The sequence below is a fragment of the Macaca nemestrina genome, chromosome 17 (genome assembly GCF_043159975.1).
Source record: "Macaca nemestrina isolate mMacNem1 chromosome 17, mMacNem.hap1, whole genome shotgun sequence".
Lineage (NCBI taxonomy): Eukaryota > Metazoa > Chordata > Mammalia > Primates > Cercopithecidae > Macaca > Macaca nemestrina.
The window spans coordinates 87,097,439-87,116,441 of record NC_092141.1 but is presented as its reverse complement, the minus strand read 5'-3'; the positions used below and the strand labels follow the sequence as shown (position 1 = coordinate 87,116,441).

At 47.7% G+C, this 19,003-nt stretch overlaps 1 protein-coding gene across 18 annotated transcripts in view; it reads right to left on the bottom strand.

Annotated features, from left to right (window-relative positions):
• Window positions 1-637: 637 nt before the first annotated feature.
• Window positions 638-19,003, bottom strand: part of LOC105469230 (trinucleotide repeat containing adaptor 6C) — a 154,243-nt gene continuing 135,877 nt past the window's right edge. For 13 of the 18 annotated variants that reach the window (XM_071081709.1, XM_071081710.1, XM_011720024.3 and 10 more), the window contains 8 exons: window positions 17,600-17,767; window positions 15,466-15,657; window positions 14,818-14,961; window positions 10,777-10,893; window positions 10,111-10,305; window positions 4,676-4,746; window positions 3,666-3,805; window positions 638-2,739 (listed from right to left, as the gene is read on the bottom strand). In XM_071081709.1, coding sequence (XP_070937810.1) covers window positions 2,379-2,739; window positions 3,666-3,805; window positions 4,676-4,746; window positions 10,111-10,305; window positions 10,777-10,893; window positions 14,818-14,961; window positions 15,466-15,657; window positions 17,600-17,767 — 1,388 coding nt within the window. In that variant the 3' untranslated portion in view covers window positions 638-2,378. Of the gene's footprint in view, window positions 2,740-3,665; window positions 3,806-4,675; window positions 4,747-7,682; window positions 9,615-10,110; window positions 10,306-10,776; window positions 10,894-14,817; window positions 14,962-15,465; window positions 15,658-17,599; window positions 17,768-19,003 lie in introns of those variants that run through there. The other 5 variants (XM_011720025.3, XM_011720027.3, XM_011720026.3 and 2 more) reach the window with 2 other exon arrangements.

Genomic DNA, 19,003 nt, shown 5'->3' with positions numbered 1-19,003 from the left:
AAACAAACAAACATATTCTTGACTTCCATCCCCAATTTTAAAACAACAGGAGTTTTTCTACAACTCAATGCTCGCCGGCAGCACGGGAAGTGGTATGTCGGGTGCACATACGCACACGCACGCTCACACGCACACATATTGGATATACATACGCAGGTGTGTATGTCCATCAAATATATAGAACGCATGTAATGGCAATGAGATGCAGTCACTCTGAGGAAGGTTGGTTTTGCTAAATATCCTACTAAACTTGAGAAAAAAAGTCTTGAACCCAGTTTGTGCATAGTTCATGATCCTCTATAAAACCAGCTTTTGTGGATCTGCAATCTTGCAGGACTTTTTTTTTTTGTATTTTTTTTTTGTTTTGATAAAACCATTAAAAAGCTAATTAAAAAAAATGTAATGCACAAGTTTCCTGATCAAGCAGGCAGGGAGCACAATGTTCATATATATATATTTTAAAACATACTTGAGGGTATGTTATTCCATTGTCTTTCTTCCTTGCAAAACAATCAAAACATTGATCATTTTTAAAACATAAAGCAATTTTTAATATATAAAGCACTCTTCAAACATCTATTTCTTTTGAGTCCATTATTTGGTAAATATGTAACTGCTACACATTAGAGATTAGGTATTTTTCTTCTTTGTGATTTTTTTTTCCTCTTTTTCTTTTTTTTCATTTTTTTGTTGGTTTTTTTTTTTTTTTTTAAATAACATCTTCAGTGCTAGGAGTTGGGTTTAAAAATACATGAAATGGTGTGGAGCTGCCCTCGGGAGCCCTGGCTTTCCTGAGAGCGCGTCCGGCATGTGCAAGACAGTGGCCACAACGCCTGTCACCTTGACGAAGGGGCGAAAGCAATCGACAGAGTCCACGACGATGACCGAGGGAACAACGCCGTCCCGTCCCAGAGCTCTGAAGGAGCGCATCTGCATTCTGAAAATAGGTTTCTTTACGACGGAAGTCTTTTTTTTTTTTTTTAATTCCTTTTTAAATTTTTAAAATTTTAAAGTCTGAAGGAGAAAAAAAGGTCTGTAAACAGGTGGGAGCCCAAACCCCAGGCTCCCCCAAAAGCAGTCACAACCCACGCCCAAGTGCTTGTTTCTGTTCCTTCCACGGAACCATCCATTCTTTACAAGTATCTATGGCCACAGTTCAACAACAGTTTTTTTTTCTCTTTAACTTTATATTCCAAATGGAAAAATGGTGCAATACTCTGGTAATAATTTTCTTGCATTAGTCCACAATAAAAAGCTGCTAAAGGTAGGTATACATATTATTTCTCCAGAGATATACACTGTACTTTTTAAACGCAGTCACAGAGTCCTTGAGTAAACATTTACACATGAATTGTCACCAGCCCTGTCCTAGGAATTCTCTGTAATGTATAGGATTAGCTAAAGGAAGGGCGAGGACACTCAGTGCAAAGTTAGAAGCTAATAATAACAAACGTTTGACCAATGCGCCAAAAAAAAAGCATATACTGAATACAAGGGAAAACCCACAGTTAAATCCTCACACGCTTTCAAACACACAAACACAGAAAATGCACGCTGTGCAGGAGCACGCGCCACACACGCACACACACACTTCTGTTTCAACACGCACACACATTCACACACATGGAGGCTATGAACTTAGAAATTTTTCCTAGAGCCTGTTTCTGTGTACTGATGTCAACCTGGAAGTGTAGAATTAGAAAGTGTTCACATTTCACTATTGGCCTGCTGGATTCAAGTATTTGCATGTTTGATATGTCTTTTTTTAACTTTTAAAAAATATTTTTTGGGATAAAAAAATGACATGAAAAAGTAATGAAACAAGGGTAATGTGCATAGGCGGATCCAGGGGAACAGAGAGCAGATCGCAGCCCACGCCTTCCGCTCAGCTCCTACCGTGGAGCCGCTCTGCGCCCGGCGGTCCACACCAGACTCTGCCCTGATTACCGGCCGCCTCTGGTAATGTGCATAATCGTCACAGGCTCATTTTAAATAGGCTTCACGTCTCCCTCCCTCCCCCACAGATAAAATAACCCTTTCCAGCCCACAATCTGAAAAGTGCCCTTCATGATAGAACTATTCTAAGCAGCTTTTATACTTTAAAAAAAAAAATCAAAATGACAACACTATACAAACGTAAGACACACAAAATAAAAAGCTACGAGGAACATCCTGTCATTAGCATGTGACGCTGACCCACCGCAGCCCGCACTGTTTTGCGAACAGTTCGCAAGGACTGTGGCCAAGGTTCGTCTTCAGTCCTGGACAGAGGTACTCAAAAGGGTGGCCGCTGCTGGGTTCCAGCGGGTCTGTGGGGCCGCCCATCTGGGAGGGGTCCCGGGAGGGGTCGGCTCTCCTGGTGCTGATGATGGCAGCTCCTACAGGGACTCCCCGCTGAGTAGGTCCCCAGGCAGCAGGGTGGTCAGAGGGGTGGGGCTGCCGATCACCCTGCTATCGTCAGCGCTGGGCGGGCCCCACAGGCTGCTGGAGTACTGGGGTACCCCGCCCCACAGCAGCTCACTGCTCCCCTTGCCACCCAGGCATGGGGCATTCCAGTGGCCAGCGTCGCTGCGCACCAGGCCATGGGAGCTGCCCGCTGCGCTGAGCCGCGGCTGGCTGGACGCGCTACTGGACTGCCAGCTGGAGGTGGGTGGCAGCGCCTGGCCTTGGGCTAAGAAGCGATTCACTTCTTCTTCGCCAGCGAACTCAGCCAGGATGGTAGTGTTTCCCAGGACGCACCTGCAACAGCAAGATGGGGCACGTGAGCAGGGCCACCCCAAGTCCTGCTAAGTTCGTGGCACCGGCTTTCTGTCTTTGTATTGGGAAAGGCTACCTGGAGGCCATCGTGTGGCTTCTGTTTTGCCACTGCTATTTCCAAACCCAGACTGTGAAGGTTTTGCTCAGTTCAGACTTCTAGCAGCAACACCGTACTGGTACAGAGAGTACATCTTCAAGTGCATGAACACACCATTAAATGTGGGCTCATTTAGGGTCACTGTCATTTGCATCCTGGGCTAAAAACAGGAATGACTAATTTCTAGGTTCCATGTCTCAAGTGATGTTACTGATCAGGTCTACTTATACTTCTATCAAAAGCAACCTTTCGTCAGGGTGAAGGGTTGGCTGTGAGGACCGCTGCTGGGCCCTGTGTAGGAATGTGTCACAGGCAGAGGGGAGTAGACACAGCAACTCAGCAGCAGAAAAAAACAATAAGTCTCAAGATACCTGTGAGGAACTGACCTGTGTCGCCTTCCCCCAATTCTTTTGCTGAAGTCCTAACCCCCAGTACCTCCCCATGTAACTGTGTTTGGAGATGGGATCTTTAAAGAGGTAATTAAGTTAGTTAGATGAGGTCACATGGGTGGGCCCTAGTCCAACATGACTGGTGTCCTTATATCAGGGCACCAACATGCACAAAGAGACCACCATGTAAGAACAGAGGGAGAGGGCAGCTGTCTATAGCCAAGGAGAGAGGCCTCAGGAGAAACCAGCCCTGCCCACACCTTCATCTTGGGTGTCAGACCTCCGGCCTCCAGAAGCGGGAGGGTGGCCAGCCTGTGGGATGCTGCTATGGCGGCTCAGGACCCCCCTGCAACACCCCTAACCTAATGCTCTGGGGGATGTGGAGCTACTTGGAGCGCTGAGGTGGCTGTGAGGAAACATACATGTGCAGAGACTTCTGGGCCTTGGCAGCCTCCTCCTTGGAGCTATACCGGACCACGGCATTGCCTTGAGTCAGATTCAGGTGGAATGTGATGAGAGGCCCGTGCTGCAAACACAATGTGCGCAGTGTAGAACCATCAATCTGACAGAGGAAGCACAGGGGCATGGATGAGCTTTCTTCTGATTTCTTTCACTACAGCCTTCCAAAGAAAAAACATGAAACTGCATACACTAAACACTAGGAAAATGTTTTTCTTTAAAAGGCTTTAATAATATGTGATTTTACAATGTTCACATTCTGTATCTCTGTGGCCAAACGTGTAACTAAAATCTTGGATGTTTCAGTTATATTTTATGAGTTAGGCTAATCAGAGGAAGGAGAAAAACCCCACTTTGAGTTCAGCTCTCCTTTCACCAGAGCACATCACACAGAGCCCCTGGTTTGCAAAAGGCACCTGGGTCTAGCTGCTGACAACAGATTTGGGAGATGTGTAGGTGGGTGTGGCCTGGGTCCCAAGAAGGGACTGGCTAGCCCCACAGTCTGACGTGGCCAAACCACTCTTTTAAAAAATGTTATAAAAATACACACATGGGGTCTTGCTATGTTGCCCAGCCTGGTCTCCAAATCTTGGGCTCAGGTGATCCCTGGCCTCGACCTCCCAAAGTGCTGGGATTACAGGCGTGAGCTACTGCGACCGGCCAGGCCCAACCACTCTTGAATGGGTAGTTGTAAGATAAACAATTCTATTTACAGAGCACACTTCTCCAGCCTCTAGTGGGTAAACAAACAATTCACCAAGAACATGGTTAAAAGAGACCCCTGGACCCCATCTGCTGCTGCTGCTGGAGCCAAGCCTGGCACTTGCTCATCTCCTCCCGTGCAGCATCACCTCTGGACCCTGACCAAGAACCCCCGACTATCCCGCCCCACCAGACAGCCTCATCTGCATCGGGGGCCAAGAGGGAACCCTCCTTGGATCATGCTCAGCAACACAGGGGCACCGTACTGCACCTGGGGAGTGAGGTTTCGAAGAACGAGCCAGCTGCTGGTTCTTCCTGAGGCGTCGGTGCTCCAGGCAGAACCTGCAACAAGAGGGGAGAACCCGGTTGATAAGGCCCCGTGCCAGTGGATAGTGCGGCCTCCCCACCTCTTACTGTGCTGAAGTGTGGGACAGCACGGGCCATCACGGACCATCACCACATGATCTAGGACAGCCTTTCTCAGCCTGGGAGGTCCATACTTTCTTTGGTAAACCAAAACCTCACAGTTCCTGCAGACCCCCTTCCCACTTCCCCGTGGTGACTCTGACTTCTTGGATCTTCCCGCCAGCCCAGGAGACCCGTGTTTTCCCATCTGTGCCAGGAGAGACGGGGGTGAGAGGCCTGACAATCTCCAGGAAAGCTCTGGTCTCCACCTCTGCCTGTCCCCAGACCTGGTGTGGAATCAGTGCTCCCAGGTTCTTCTGGTTAATACAACAGAGCAAATCCCTAAAGACTGCTGCTAAAAGGCAGAAACTATTACTTTCAAACTATCTGATATGGTCTGGCTGTGTCCCCATTCAAATCTCATCTTGAATCGTAACTCCCATGATTCCCATGTTTTGTGGGAGGAACGTGGTAGGAGGTAATTGAATCATGGGGGCACGTCTTTCCTGTGCTGTTCTCGTGATAGTCTCACAAGATCTGACGGTTTAAACAACTGGAGTTTCTCTGTACAAGCTCTCTTGTCTGCCACCATGTGAGATGTGCCTTTCACCTTCTGCCATGACTATGAGGCCTCCCCAGCCACGTGGAGTTGTAAGTCCAATAAACCTCTTTCTTTTGTAAATTGCCTCATCTTGGGTATGTCTTTACCAGCAGCATGAAAATGGACTAATAAAGTAAACTGGTACCAGTAGAGTGGGGTGCTGCTGAAAAGATACCTGAAAATGTGGAAGCAACTTTGGAACTGGGTAACAGGCAGAGGTTGGAACTCAAGACTCAGAAAAAGATGGGAAAATGTGGGACAGTTTGGAACTTCCTAGAGACTTGTGAAATGGCTTTGACAAAAAAGCTGACAGGGATATGCAGAACAGGCAGAGGTGCTGCACATCAATTCCTATGGAATCATTATTCACTGGTCCCCCAAGGGGATGTTTAGCTTGAACTGCACCTCTCAGTCTGTGTGCCTCGGCCACACTATGTTCAGCTGATCTGAACAAAATGGTCAGAGGGTAGAAATGATAAGAAGTATGGCAAAAGTTCCCATTATCTGGAACCATGGCGGTATAGTGGCACCTCAACCTCAAATGATATGGCCCGTTGTAGGAGCTAAACATAAGGATTTGTGGAAACTATTAATAGCTCTTAATAAGATCAAAATTTGGGAAAGACCAAAAAAGCATCTAGAGGGACACTCTACAAACTTGTTTTTGGATATTGCAAAATTAAAAGAACAAATATTTAAAGCATCCCAGGCGCACCTGACCTTAATGCCAGGAACTGGAGTGCTAGAAGGAGCTGCAGACAGATTAGCAGCTAGTAACCCATTAAAATGGATAAAAACACTTGGAAGCACTGTGATTTCCACGATGATTGTGCTTTTAATCTGTGTTGTCTTTGTACAGTCTGCAGATGCGGATCCTGACTCTTGCAAGAAGTAGCTCACCGTGACAAAGCTGCCTTTGCTTTTATTGTTTTGCAAATCAAAGAAGGGGAACATGTTGGGAACAGCTCCCCCCGCCCCAAATCTGGCCATTAAACTGGCCCAAAACTGGCCATAAACAAAATCTCTGCAGCACTGTGACATGTTCATGATTGCCATAAAGCCCACACTGGAAGGTTGTGGGTTTACCAGAATGAGGGCAAGGAACACCTGGCCCATCCAGGGCGGAAAACTGCTTAAAGGTATTCTTTTTTTTTTTTTTTTTTGAGACGGAGTCTCATGCTGTTGCCCAGGCTGGAGTGCAGTGGCGCGATCTCGGCTCACTGCAAGCTCCGCCTCCCAAGTTCCCGCCATTCTCCTGCCTCAGCCTCCTGAGTAGCTGGGACTACAGGCGCCCGCCACCGCGCCCGGCTAATTTTTTTTGTATTTTTAGTAGAGACAGGGTTTCACTGTGGTCTCGATCTCCTGACCTTGTGATCCGCCCACCTCGGCCTCCCAAAGTGCTGGGATTACAGGCTTGAGCCACCGCGCCCGGCTTAAAGGTATTCTTAAGCCACGAACAATAGCATGAGCGATCTGTGCCTTAAGGACGTGCTCCTGCTGCAAATAACTAGCCCAACTCATCCCTTTATTTCGGCCCATCCCTTCCTTTCCCATAAGGGATACTTTTAGTTAATCTAGTATCTATAAAAACAATGCTAATGACTGACTTGCTGTTAATGAATATGTGGGTAAATCTCTGTTCAGGGCTCTCAGCTCTGAAGACTGTGAGACCCCTGATATCCCACGTCACACCTCTATATTTCTGTGTCTTTAATTCCTCTAGCACCGCTGGGTTAGGGTCTCCCCAGTCAAGCTGGTCTCTGCACAGAAGCAACTTTGGAACTGGGTAACAGGCAGAGGTTGGAACTCAAGCCTCAGAAAAAGATGGGAAAATGTGGGAAAGTTTGTAACTTCCTAGAGACTTGTGAAATGGCTTTGACAAAAGTGCTGATAGGGATATGGACAATAATGTCCAGGCTGAAGTGGTCTCAGATGACAATGAGGAACTTTTTGGGAACTGGAGCAAAGGTGGCTCTTGTCATTTTAGCAAAGAGACTGGTGCCCTAGAGATTTGTGGAACCTTCAACTTGAGAGAGATGATTTAGGGTATCTGGCAGAAGAAATTTCTAAGCAGCAAAGCATTCAAGAGGTGACTTGGGTGCTGTTAAAAGCATTCAGTTTTATAAGGGAAGCGGAACATAAAAGTTCAGAAAATTGGCTGGGTTCGGTGGCTCACGCCTGTAATCCCAGCATTTGGGAGGCTGAGATGGGTGGATTACCTGAGGTCAGTAGTTTGAGACCAGCCTGGCCAACATGGTGAAACCCCATCTCTACTAAAAATACAAAAATTAGCTAGGCATGGTGGGCACCTGTAATCCCAGCTACTCAGGAGGCTGAGGCAGGAGAATTGCTTGAACCTGGGAGGCAGAGGTGGCAGTGTGCCGAGATCACGCCATTGTACTCCAGCCTGGGTGACAAGAGTGAAACTCTATCTCAAAAAAAAAAAAAAAAGGAAATCCCATTTTCTGAGGAAAAATTCAAGCAGGGTGCAGAAATTTGCCTAAGTAACGAGGAGCTGCAAGTTAATCCCCAAGACAATGGGGAAAATGGAGACTGTCTCTAGAGCATGTAAGAGGTCTTCATAGAAGCCCCTCCCAGCACAGGCTCAGAGGCCTACAAGGAAAAAATGGCTTCATAGGCCAGGCCCAGGGTCCACACGCTGTGTGCAGTTTAAGAATTTGGTGCCCTGTGTCCCACCTGCTCTGGCTGTGACTAAAAGGGGCCAAGGTACAGCCTGGGCCATGGCTTCAGAGGGTGCAATCTCCAAGCCTTGGCAGCTTCCACATGGTGTTGAGACTCTGGGTGCACAGAAGTGAAGAACTGAGGTTTGGGAACCTCCACCTAGATTTCGGAGGATGCATGGAAATGCCTGGATGTTCAGACGATAGTTTGCTGCAGGGGCAGGGCTCTCATGGAGAACCTCTGCTAGGGCAGTGTGGAAGGGAAATGTGGGGGTGGAGCCCCCACACAAAGTCCCTGCTGGGGCACCACCTAGTAGAGCTGTGAGAAGAAGGTCACCGTCCTCTAGACCCCAGAATGGTAGACCCACTGACAGCTTGCACCGTGTGCCTGGAAAAGCCGCAGACACTCAATACCAGCACGTGAAGGCAGCCAAGAGGGAGGCTGTACCCTGAAGAGCTGCCCAATACCATGACAACCAACCTCTTGCCTAAGCATGACCCAGATGTGAGACATGGAGTCAAAGAAGATCATTTTGGAGCTTTAAGATTTGACTGTCCTGCTGGATTTCAGTCTTGCATGGGATCTGTAGCCCCTTTGTTTTGGCCTATTTCTCCCATTTGGAATGACTGTATTTACCCAATGCCTGTACCCCCATTGTATCTAGGAAGTAACTAACTTGCTTTTGATTTTACAGGCTTGTAGGTGGAAGGGACTTGCCTTATCTCAGACAGACTTTGGACTGTGGACTTCTGAGTTAATGCTGAAATGAAGACTTTGGGGAACTGCTGGGAAGGCATGATTGGTTTTGAAATGTGAGGACATGAGATTTGGGAGGGGTCAGAGGCAGAATGATATGGTGTGGCTGTGTCCCTACCCAAATCTCATCTTGAATTGTAACTCCCACAATTCCCATGTTTCGTGGAAGGAGCCCAGTGGGAGGTAACTGAATTATGGGGGAAGGTCTTTTCCATACTGTTTTCATGATAGTGAATAAGTCTCATAAGATCTGATGTTAAATGGGAGTTTCCCTGCACAAGCTCTCTCTCTCCTTGTCTGCAACCATGTGAGACATGCCTTTCACCAATGTGAGCCCTCCCCAGTCCCGTGGAACTGTAAGTCTAATAAACCTCTTTCTTTTGTAAATTGCCCGGTCTCGGGTATGTCTTCATCAGGAGTGTGAAAATGGACGAATACACTATCTGCAGCTGATTTTAAACATTTTGTTATTTATTACTATTATTTTTTTAGAGACAGGGTCTCACTCTGTCACCCAGGCTGGAGTGCAGTGGCTCAAGCATAGCTCACTGTAGCCTCAATCTCCTGGGCTTGAGTTGTTCTCCCATCTCAGCCTCCCCAGCAGTTGGGATCACAGGTATGTGCCACTACGCCCCACTTATTTTTTTATTCTTTTGTGGAGATGGGGTCTCGCTTTGTTGCCCACATTGGTTTAAGTCTTCAGTTTCTTCAATTCCCAGTACATTTTTCTCATCTCTGAGGTTCGACATGAAGCACCTGAGAGAAGCTGCAATATTATGAGAGTTGTGTTTTCAAACTGGTGGGGTTTGTTTCGTTTTGGGTCTGGAAAAGCCTCATGTCTCAGTGACATCTTGTGGAGAAGCAAATATAAAAAGCAGAAATCCAGATCCCTGTGCGATGGGGGTTCATGGGGGCAGACAGCCTAAAGGACTGTGCGGGCCTCTAATGACCCAGTGCGGGGCAGCTGCACTCCTGAGGATGGAGGTGGCCAGCGTGGGCCCTCAATGGGTGCTGGAACCGCCTGGGACCTCTTGGCCCAGAGCAAACCTGCTGTGTGCTGGCACACCTAGGCTGATGCTAAAATCACCAGGCTCACCCAGCTAATGCCCTGGACATCTAGGGTGGCCCTGGTGCCTTCCTAAGCCCTCCCAGGCTCCAGAGTTAGAGGCAGGGGTCCTTACAAAGGAGGTACAGGACGAAGTGATAAGCACATCCCCGAAAAGGTAAGGCCCCCATTGGAACACGAGGAGCATGAAGCTTACCTGAGGAGTAGGAGCTGGTCCAGCCGAGGGGGCTGGCACCCCAGGTGGAGGAGGGCTTGGGATTGGTTAACCCTGGAGGTGGCCTCGTGGGTGCAGTAGTGTTTCTGGGCACCTTCCACAGTTCATGAGACAGAGAGGCTTGCGTGTGGGAGGCAGGGCCAGAGGACCACGTCGATTTAATGTCTGACAGTTTACCTAGAAAGGCAGAGAGATGGAGAATACGCAGTCTTGAGACAAACACTGCTGTGTTTGGGGAGCCACACAGAGTGCTCTCTAACACCAGCAGACTGTGTGATAGGCAAAGAAACACCAAGTCAAGCCCCTGGCAAACTCAAGTAACTGCAAATTCCCAGAAGTGTTTTGCCTCTAAGTTTTCAAAACCTTGCATACCCCTTGTCTTGTGGCCATGGGGGAAAGGAAGAGAAAAGGCAATGGGCCCACACACTTGTATGGAGAAGATGTCACCACTTCCATGTGTGTGCAAGCTGATGTGCCCAAGGTGCCCACTGTGCCTGGGCAAGGCCCCCACCCATCCTCTATCATGCCACACGGCCTCCCAGCTCAGGGAGTGAGTGAAGAGCCAATAGGAAAAGCTGGGGCCTGTCAAAGTTTTGTTTGGGGAAAGAAAGAAAATGCTACCTGCAAGTCTAGAGGCTAGGCGCGTACCTGCAACGCTAGGTGCGGATGCAATGCTGCTGAAAGAGCTACTGTAGCCGGAGGCACTGAGCGGCCAGGCACTCGAGGAAGGCAGCGTGGCATTCTGAGATGATGGCGGGGAGGACCCTGCAGAACCAAACACGGCACTGAGCAAGGTGGTGGCGGTGTCCGGGTTCGTGACTCTAACTGCGGGGTGTGAGAATCTTAACCATCAAGAATCAACCTCTCCCTAGGCTGCCATTTTTAATAGAAGCCTGAACATGAAAGTGTCATGTGGGAAGGAAGAAACAGGGCATGCCTCCTATTCTGGGTCCCTGTAGCCACTCAGGGAGGCCTGGGATGTTGCTGAAGGCGGAGGAATCAAAGGGCAAGAAGCAGCATGAGCTTCTTTGAGAATTCCCGCCAGAATGCTTAAAATGCCATGTCAGAGTTTTAAAGCACCACATTGATTTCCTCTCCCAAATAAGATAAAATAAAAATCCAGGGCAATCTACTCCTTTCACAGTTCAAACAATGGCTACAAAATAGAAGAACAAAACTCCAAGCCATTCATTACAAAATGTGCCATAAAAATTTGAACATTTCTTCTGACTGGGGTGTCCCATCAGCTTCCGAACTCGTATTTTGCTTAAAAAATTTCTTTTTTTAGAGATGGGGCTGTTGCTATGTCACCCACACTGCAGCACAGTGGCTGTTCACAGGCGTGATCACAGTGCACAGCAGCCTCAACCTCCTGGGCTGGGTGATCCTCTTGCCTCAGCCTCCTGAGCGGCAGGGATCACAGATGCCACCACACCTGGCTCATGATTCCCTTTTTAAATACATGAATAATTAAGAGACATCTGTCCTAATAACTGTGTATATGGACTTGAGTTATTCTATCCCTAGGACTGTAGTTTTTTGAGGAAAGCTCGTCCCTGTGCCTGAAAGGGAGACTTGGGGTAAATGGGCCATCCTTCAGGCACCTCGATCCCTTGTGTGAAAGCTCAGCTCCTCGCTGCTTGGTTTTATTTTGTATTTTCTAATGTGGCTCTCCCTTTCAATTCTGTGAAGAAAGCAAGAAGCTGGAGAAGAGTGAGGACGGAGTAACGGTGACAGCTGGGGTGAATGCAGGATGGAAAGAGCTCTCATTGGGACAATAACTCTGCCAGGGCATGGATCCTGGCTAGCAGAGGGAACATAAGCACAGTCTGGCTGTTAAACTGATGACCACACACAGAATCGGATGGTTTCTGAAAAGCCATGGCATCTCAGCTGTAGGCCCACATGACGTTGTGCAGTGAATAACCAGGCGTGTGGCACTTCCTGGACACATGCAGTGTCCAACCTGCACAGTTGTTTGCAGCTGCCCTGCTGCAAGTGACCTCTTTAGAATGAGGGCACCAGAGTTGAGGAAAGTTAGCATTTATGGGTAATCTGCAGGTCTTCACTTTTATTTTTTCCAATTTTTATTTTGGGTTCTGGGAGTACACGTGCGGGTCTGTCACACAGGTGGACTGTGTGTTGTGGGGGTGTGTTGTAGAGATCATTCCATCACCTAGATAGTGAGCATGGTACCTGACAGGCAGTTTTTCAATCCTCCCCTTCCTCCCACCCTCTACCCTCCAACAGGCCCGCTGTCTGCTGCTCCCTTCTTTGTGTTATGTCAACTCAGGCTGTCTGTTTTCTGTTCCTGTGTTAATTTGCTCAGGAAGGTCTTTACTTTAAAAAGGTGTCAGCCTGACCAGGCGCAGTGGCTCAGGCATGTAATCCCAGCACTTTGGGAGGCCTTTTCTTTTCTTTTTTTTTTTTGAGACGAAGTCTTGCTGTGTCACCCAGGCTAGAGTGCAGTGGCCCAATCACAGCTCACTGCAGTCCTAACATCCCAAGCTCAAGTGATTCTCCTGTCTCAGCCTCCTGAGTAGCTGGAACCACCGATGTGTGCCACTACACCCAGCTAATGTTTTCATTTTAAATTTTTTGTAGAGATAGGGTCTCATTATATTGCCCAGCTGGTTTCAAATTCCTGGCCTCAAGTGATTCTCCCACCTTGGCCTCCCAAAGTGCTGGGATTACAGGTGTGAGCCACTGTGCTCAGCCTGCTAGTGCTTTCTGGTTAGCAACTTCTACGTGAAGAGATGTTCATTGTACTCCCCTTTCTTTCAGTAACAAACCCTAATGTATCCTTAAATACAACCAAGAGAGGTACCAGAGTGGAGGAACAAGGTTCCTAGTGCTGGTCATGAGCTGAAGGGGAGGCCTGGCATGAGCCACCTGAGCTGGCTGCTGCTGAATACTGATGTTTGTGCACAAGTGCCAGGGCAGGCTCAAGACCCAAACATCAAGCACCCGGGAAGTCAAACAATGTTCACTTGGAGCTACAAGTCACCCAGGTTGGCTGGCTGGCTGGTTCTTAGGCTCAGGGTTGGAGATGCCACTGCCTTGCCTTATCTCAATGGCCAATGCATTTCTTAGGCTGAGGTTCTCTTCTGCCCTCCCCGCAAGTTGATTTCCTTAACTGGACAGGCTATGGAGCTGGAGGACAGCTGCATGTGGAGCTGGAGAACAGCTGCCACGTGTTTCTCAGGCCATCTTCATCACATCATGGTACACTCAGGCGATGGCGGAGGCCACTCCCAGTGGCCCTGGTTCTGCCTGGAGGCTAAGGGGCCACTTGATCCTTCATCTGGGCACCACTCAGGGAGCTCTGCCATGTATTAAGCAACTTCGATTCTTTCCAACTTCCCTTATGACCTGGATCTGTACAACCTGCATCCCACTTCTCCACAACCCTCAAAATATAACTTTCCTGTCTGGCACAACCCTGGTGCCCCACCAGGTATGACAAGCAGGGAGGGCTGGGTCTCTGATTCTGGCTGGCGCCTCACCTGTCCTCTGCCACACGGCTCCCTTTTGGGCACCACTTGACTGTGTCTGACAGCAGGGACACCCATAACACCCCTGCTCTGAAAAGCAGCTGCATCCGAAAAGCAGCTGTGTAACCCCAAGGAATACACAGCATTAAACAGACAGGGCAATCTGTACTCATGTTGGCTTTCCAGTCAAAGATACATTGAGAAGCCTATCACTTTAAAGAACCACAGAAGCAGTCAGATACACTGGCTCACGCCTGTAATCCTAGTACTTTTGGGAGGCCGAGTCAGGTGGATCACTTGAGGTCAGGAGTTCGAGATCAGCCTAGCCAACATGGTGAAACACCATCTCTACTAAAAATAGAAAAAATTAGCTGGGTGTGGTGGTGCACACTGTAGTCCCAGCTACTCGGGAGGCTGAGGCATGAGAATCACTTGAGCCTGGGAGGCGGGCGGAGGTTGCAGTGAGCCAAGATCACGCTACTATACTCCAGCCTGGGCAAACGAGCAAGAATCTGTCTCAAAAAAAAAAAAAAAAAAAAAAAAAGAAAGAAAAGAAGCAAACACAAAACACAAGGCTCCAATGAGTCATATTTCAAGTGGGAAACTTAATGTTTTGGGAACTACCTAGGTGGCCTTATTAGTGGTAGTACCTATGGCAATCTAGCTCTTTCTTCCACAAAATAGCATGCTGTGATAAAACTTTGTCAGAGATGGCACTTTTATGATAAGACATTACTTATCAATAAATCCAGCAGCATGGGTCACACCTGAGGTCAGGAGTTCGAGACCAGCCTGGCCAACATGGTGAAACCCTGTCTCTACTAAAAATACAAAAATCAGCCTGGTATGGTGGCACATGCCTGTAATTCCAGCTACTTGGGAGGCTGAGGCAGGAGAGTCGCTTGAACTCAGGAGGTGGAGGTTGCAGAGAGCTGAGATCGTGCCACTGCACTCCAGCCTGGGCGACAGAGTGAGACTTCATCTCAAAAAAAAAAAAAAAAAATTCCAGCAGAAACTCAAATTGATGTCCATTTTCCCATAAGCACTAACTGCCGTCTCTTCATGCTGCTTCAGATGACTGCTTCAACTGTGCCTTGTATCATCCCTGCCTCAGAGCCCAACCTGTCACCCCTGACATCTCCAAATGGGTCTAGAGAGACCGTCTGCACAGAGGCAGGCAGAGCAGCACCCTTACCTCCACTCTTGAGGAGGTAGCGGTTGACATCCTGGATGGTGGTATTGATGGTAGGCCCAGTGGGGACACTGCCAGGAGTGACGTCAGGGTCATTCTCAGGGTCAATATTCTGTAGTCCTTTCCATGGAACTCCCGGATGGAATTCTGTTTAAGAAACCCAAATGAGAAGCCACAGATCAGAACATCTGCACATTGATTCATGACATTTTAAAAGATGTTTTGTCCTGTTTGTAGAAATTTTTATAATCTGCTAATTAAATGAGAGGTACACTTTATACTCTTGATATTCTCTTTCATTAAAACAATCAATCCTTTGGAACAAACTAGAACAAGGTATTCTAGCTATCATATTAAGATAGTTTTCACACAGAGTCGGAGTAGTTTTACCAGATGGTATACAGTGTGCTTCCTCCCTGCCACCCCTTCCACTTCTCATGTTGAACTAAGGGATTACAGAAAAATGCCTGATGCTAACCATACCCAAAATTGATCTGACAAATGGATTTCCAAGGAAAATGCCAAAGCTCTGGGCTTAACGCTTCCAGATCCTTAGCTCAGATTCTGGGTCCTCCCAGCCTCATCACTCTCTGCAGGCTTGGAGCACGTTCTGACCTGCTGCTGTTGCACGGAAGTGTTGCACGGTCTTACCTGGGGGCCAGTTGATGCTAGAGCCATTTGAGATTTTATCACTGTCAGATTTGGCACGTGACCAGCTATGGGGAACAGCTACGGGAGGACTGGCTGGTGACTCACTGTTCTGGATTAAATCGTACCGGCCATAGGAGTCATCAATGGAGGACTTACCTGGAGGCCCAATGCTTAGACCTCCAGGGATAGCACCTATGGGAACAACAGGAAACAAAGAAGCGAGTGAATGAATACCCTCCAGTTGAGAGACAGCAGAAGATACCCTAAGCCTCCCTATGCACCTTCTATTCTAGGTCCAATGCCTTGCTCTATTCGGTTACATGAATTGTAAGACTTGGTCTGTCTAGGATTCTGTAAGAATCAATGACTGTTTTTTTTTTTTTTGAGACAATGTCTCACTCTGTTGCCCAGGCTGGAGTGTAGTGATGTGATTAGGGCTCACTGCAGCCTCAAACTCCTGGGCTCAAGTGATCCTCCCACCTTGGCCTCCCAAGTAGCTGGGACTACAGGTGTGAGCCACCATGCCTGGCCAGTGACTACTTAAGCCAGCTCCAATTTCAGCCCTGAAAGACCGAAACCCCTGAAGAACAATTTTAGTTTGTCCAGTTAGAAATTTTTTTTTTTTTTTTTTGAGACGGAGTCTCACTCTGTCACCCAGGCTGGAGTGCAGTGGCCGGATCTCAGCTCACTGCAAGCTCTGCCTCCCGGGTTCACGCCATTCTCCTGCCTCAGCCTCCCGAGTAGCTGGGACTACAGGCGCCCGCCGCCTCGCCCGGCTAGTTTTTTGTATTTTTTAGTAGAGACGGGGTTTCACCGTGTTAGCCAGGATGGTCTCGATCTCCTGACCTCGTGATCCGCCCGTCTCGGCCTCCCAAAGTGCTGGGATTACAGGCTTGAGCCACCGCGCCCGGCCTGAAATCTTTATAAAATACATATCCATACCATGGGAAGCTGCCCTTAATAAACCTTTCTGGGGACAACTTATGAGTCTTTGTGATTAGTTATCAAATTTGCTCTTACCTCTTCCCTCCTTTTAGTCTGAAACCCTCACTATGGAAGAACACAGTGGATGTTAAAAATTCATACAGAACCAAACCAACCAGCCACAGGCAGCAAGGCCCTCCCGCTAAGAAAGGTGCCAGCAGTGTGTGATGATTTTCCGTAAGTTAACCATGAGACATAGTTTCCTTTTTCTTTTTTTCTTTTTTTGAGACGGAGCCTGGCTCTGCCGCCCAGGCTGGAGTGCAGTGGCCGGATCTCAGCTCACTGCAAGCTCCGCCTCCCGGGTTCCCGCCATTCTCCTGCCTCAGCCTCCCGAGTAGCTGGGACTACAGGCGCCCGCCACCTCGCCCGGCTAGTTTTTTGTATTTTTTAGTAGAGACGGGGTTTCACCGTGTTAGCCAGGATGGTCTCGATCTCCTGACCTCGTGATCCACCCGCCCCGGCCTCCCAAAGTGCTGGGATTACAGGCTTGAGCCACCGCGCCCGGCCCATAGTTTCCTTTTTCTTTTTAGAATGCTTTGTATCAAGAGAGAACTACATAACCTATTGAATTTCCTTTGCTGTTTATTCTACCAGCAAGTTCAGAGCTAAATTTAATGCTTGAAAGTACCTCCTACGGGTATCATTTTTGCTTCCACCTTACTGGTGTGTCCATCGGTAACGAGTTCCTGATGGGGACACCAGTTTGGAGTAAGACAGACTGCTTGGATGGAGGGGAATAACCAACAGAAATGCACCCTAGTATTTACAGCTGCAGTTCCCATACATACTGCATATTTGATTTTCTATTTGTGTTTTACTATTTTATTGAAAATATTTCAGCAGACTCAAGTTTTTGTTGATGAATAGAGATATAAAAAAAAAAGTACATAGGCTATGACCTAGATTCTTTGCTGCTCTGGGGTTTTCAAATTATTTCTAGGTTTGTAGCTAAGATCTAATGGCTGGCTTTTAAGAAGTTTGATCACTGACTAGCTGAGATCTCATATGCACTATAACGGAATGGGTTATTTTAAATCCAACTTTCAGCGCTCAATTCTTAGAAAAGTATAGAATGGGCATGTTATACAACAGGAAGATCGATTAGTAAGCCAGCAGTGATTCCACCACAGGCATCCTAGCCCAGACGTACCATGCTTGCTAGGGTTCTGCTCCAGGGGGGAAGCGGCACTGGGCAAGTTATCCATGGAGTTGGGGTGCGTCCACTGGGGGAGGCGTGACTGGGACTGGGATGGGTCCTTCACCGACAAGCCACTGGTCATGTCCATGCTGTTGACATTCATGTTTGGGTTCAGTCCAGCTAAAGAGAGAGATGCCGATTAGGATTCACCTGCTCCTCTAAAAGACTTCATTCTAAAGCTCTCCTACAGAAGCTATTTCAGTCTTCGCTTACAGCAAATTTTTTTTTGTTTTTTGAGACGGAGTCTTGCTCTTGTTGCCCGGGCTAGAGTGCAATGGCATGATCTTGGCTCACTGCAACCTCCGCTTCCTGGGTTTAAGCGATTCTTCTGCCTCAGCCTCCCAAGTAGCTGGGATACAACAAAATATTTTAACTGTAACTTTTAGTGCTGGTGAAAAATACTTTTTATCTTCATAACAGCATGTACTTCTCGGAATATTACTCCTAAATTAAGGTGAAAATGTGAATAGCCTTTGATTAAGTGAGGCCCACGACTCTCTTCACTTTACTTGTTTCAGGGCTGGATAAACATGGTCCTGAGGCTTCTCAGAGTCCACAGGAAAACAGAAAAAGTCCAAACTATTAGGAAAATCTTTTCTGGTTTTGGGATATCTTATGGAAACTCATCGGGTCAAAAACACTTTTCCAGAACTCTAAAGTACCACCTATGAAACAGACTGATAGGATAATTCAGTTCTACTTTCAGTGAGTTTCCTTTACAAAAGTCTGCTCTAAAAGAGTTTGTGAATTAAAATCAAACTACTTTTAAGGAACTGAACTGTTTGACAGATAGGGTGCTGCCATCTGCCCCCAGCTGGGACGGTGAGCTGAGGCTTCTGAGCTCATTTCTTATAGCGAAAAGCAGGTAGCTGGTTATCTGTCCAGGACCTGTACTAAGCTAGGTTAATAAAGAAAGACGATGAGGAAGGAGGACAATGATAAAAAGGTTGAAGTAAAGACTTTCTGATGAGGACACCAGTTTGGAGCAGGATAGACTGCTTGTTTGGAAGGGAATAACGAGCAGAGGGGTCCCCCTCCCCTTGGATTTCCAGCTGCAGTTCCCATTACCACATATACATACTCCACAGATCCTTACCATATGTACAACTATGCCACATGGTATGTAAGCACAGTGAGCCTCTACTACTAAGCCAGGTGCTGAACATTCTGGTTCTTACCTTTATTTCAGAGGCTGCAAATTCAAATGCCCATAGGAGCCAAGTGGCCATGCACATGAAGAGGTGGGCCTCATGGGGACTGTGGCAAACCAGAGAGTGTCTGTCCTGTCTAAATAAACAGGTGCTAATGGGGCCAACCACTTATTGCTACATGGAACATAGACCCACTAAAGCCATT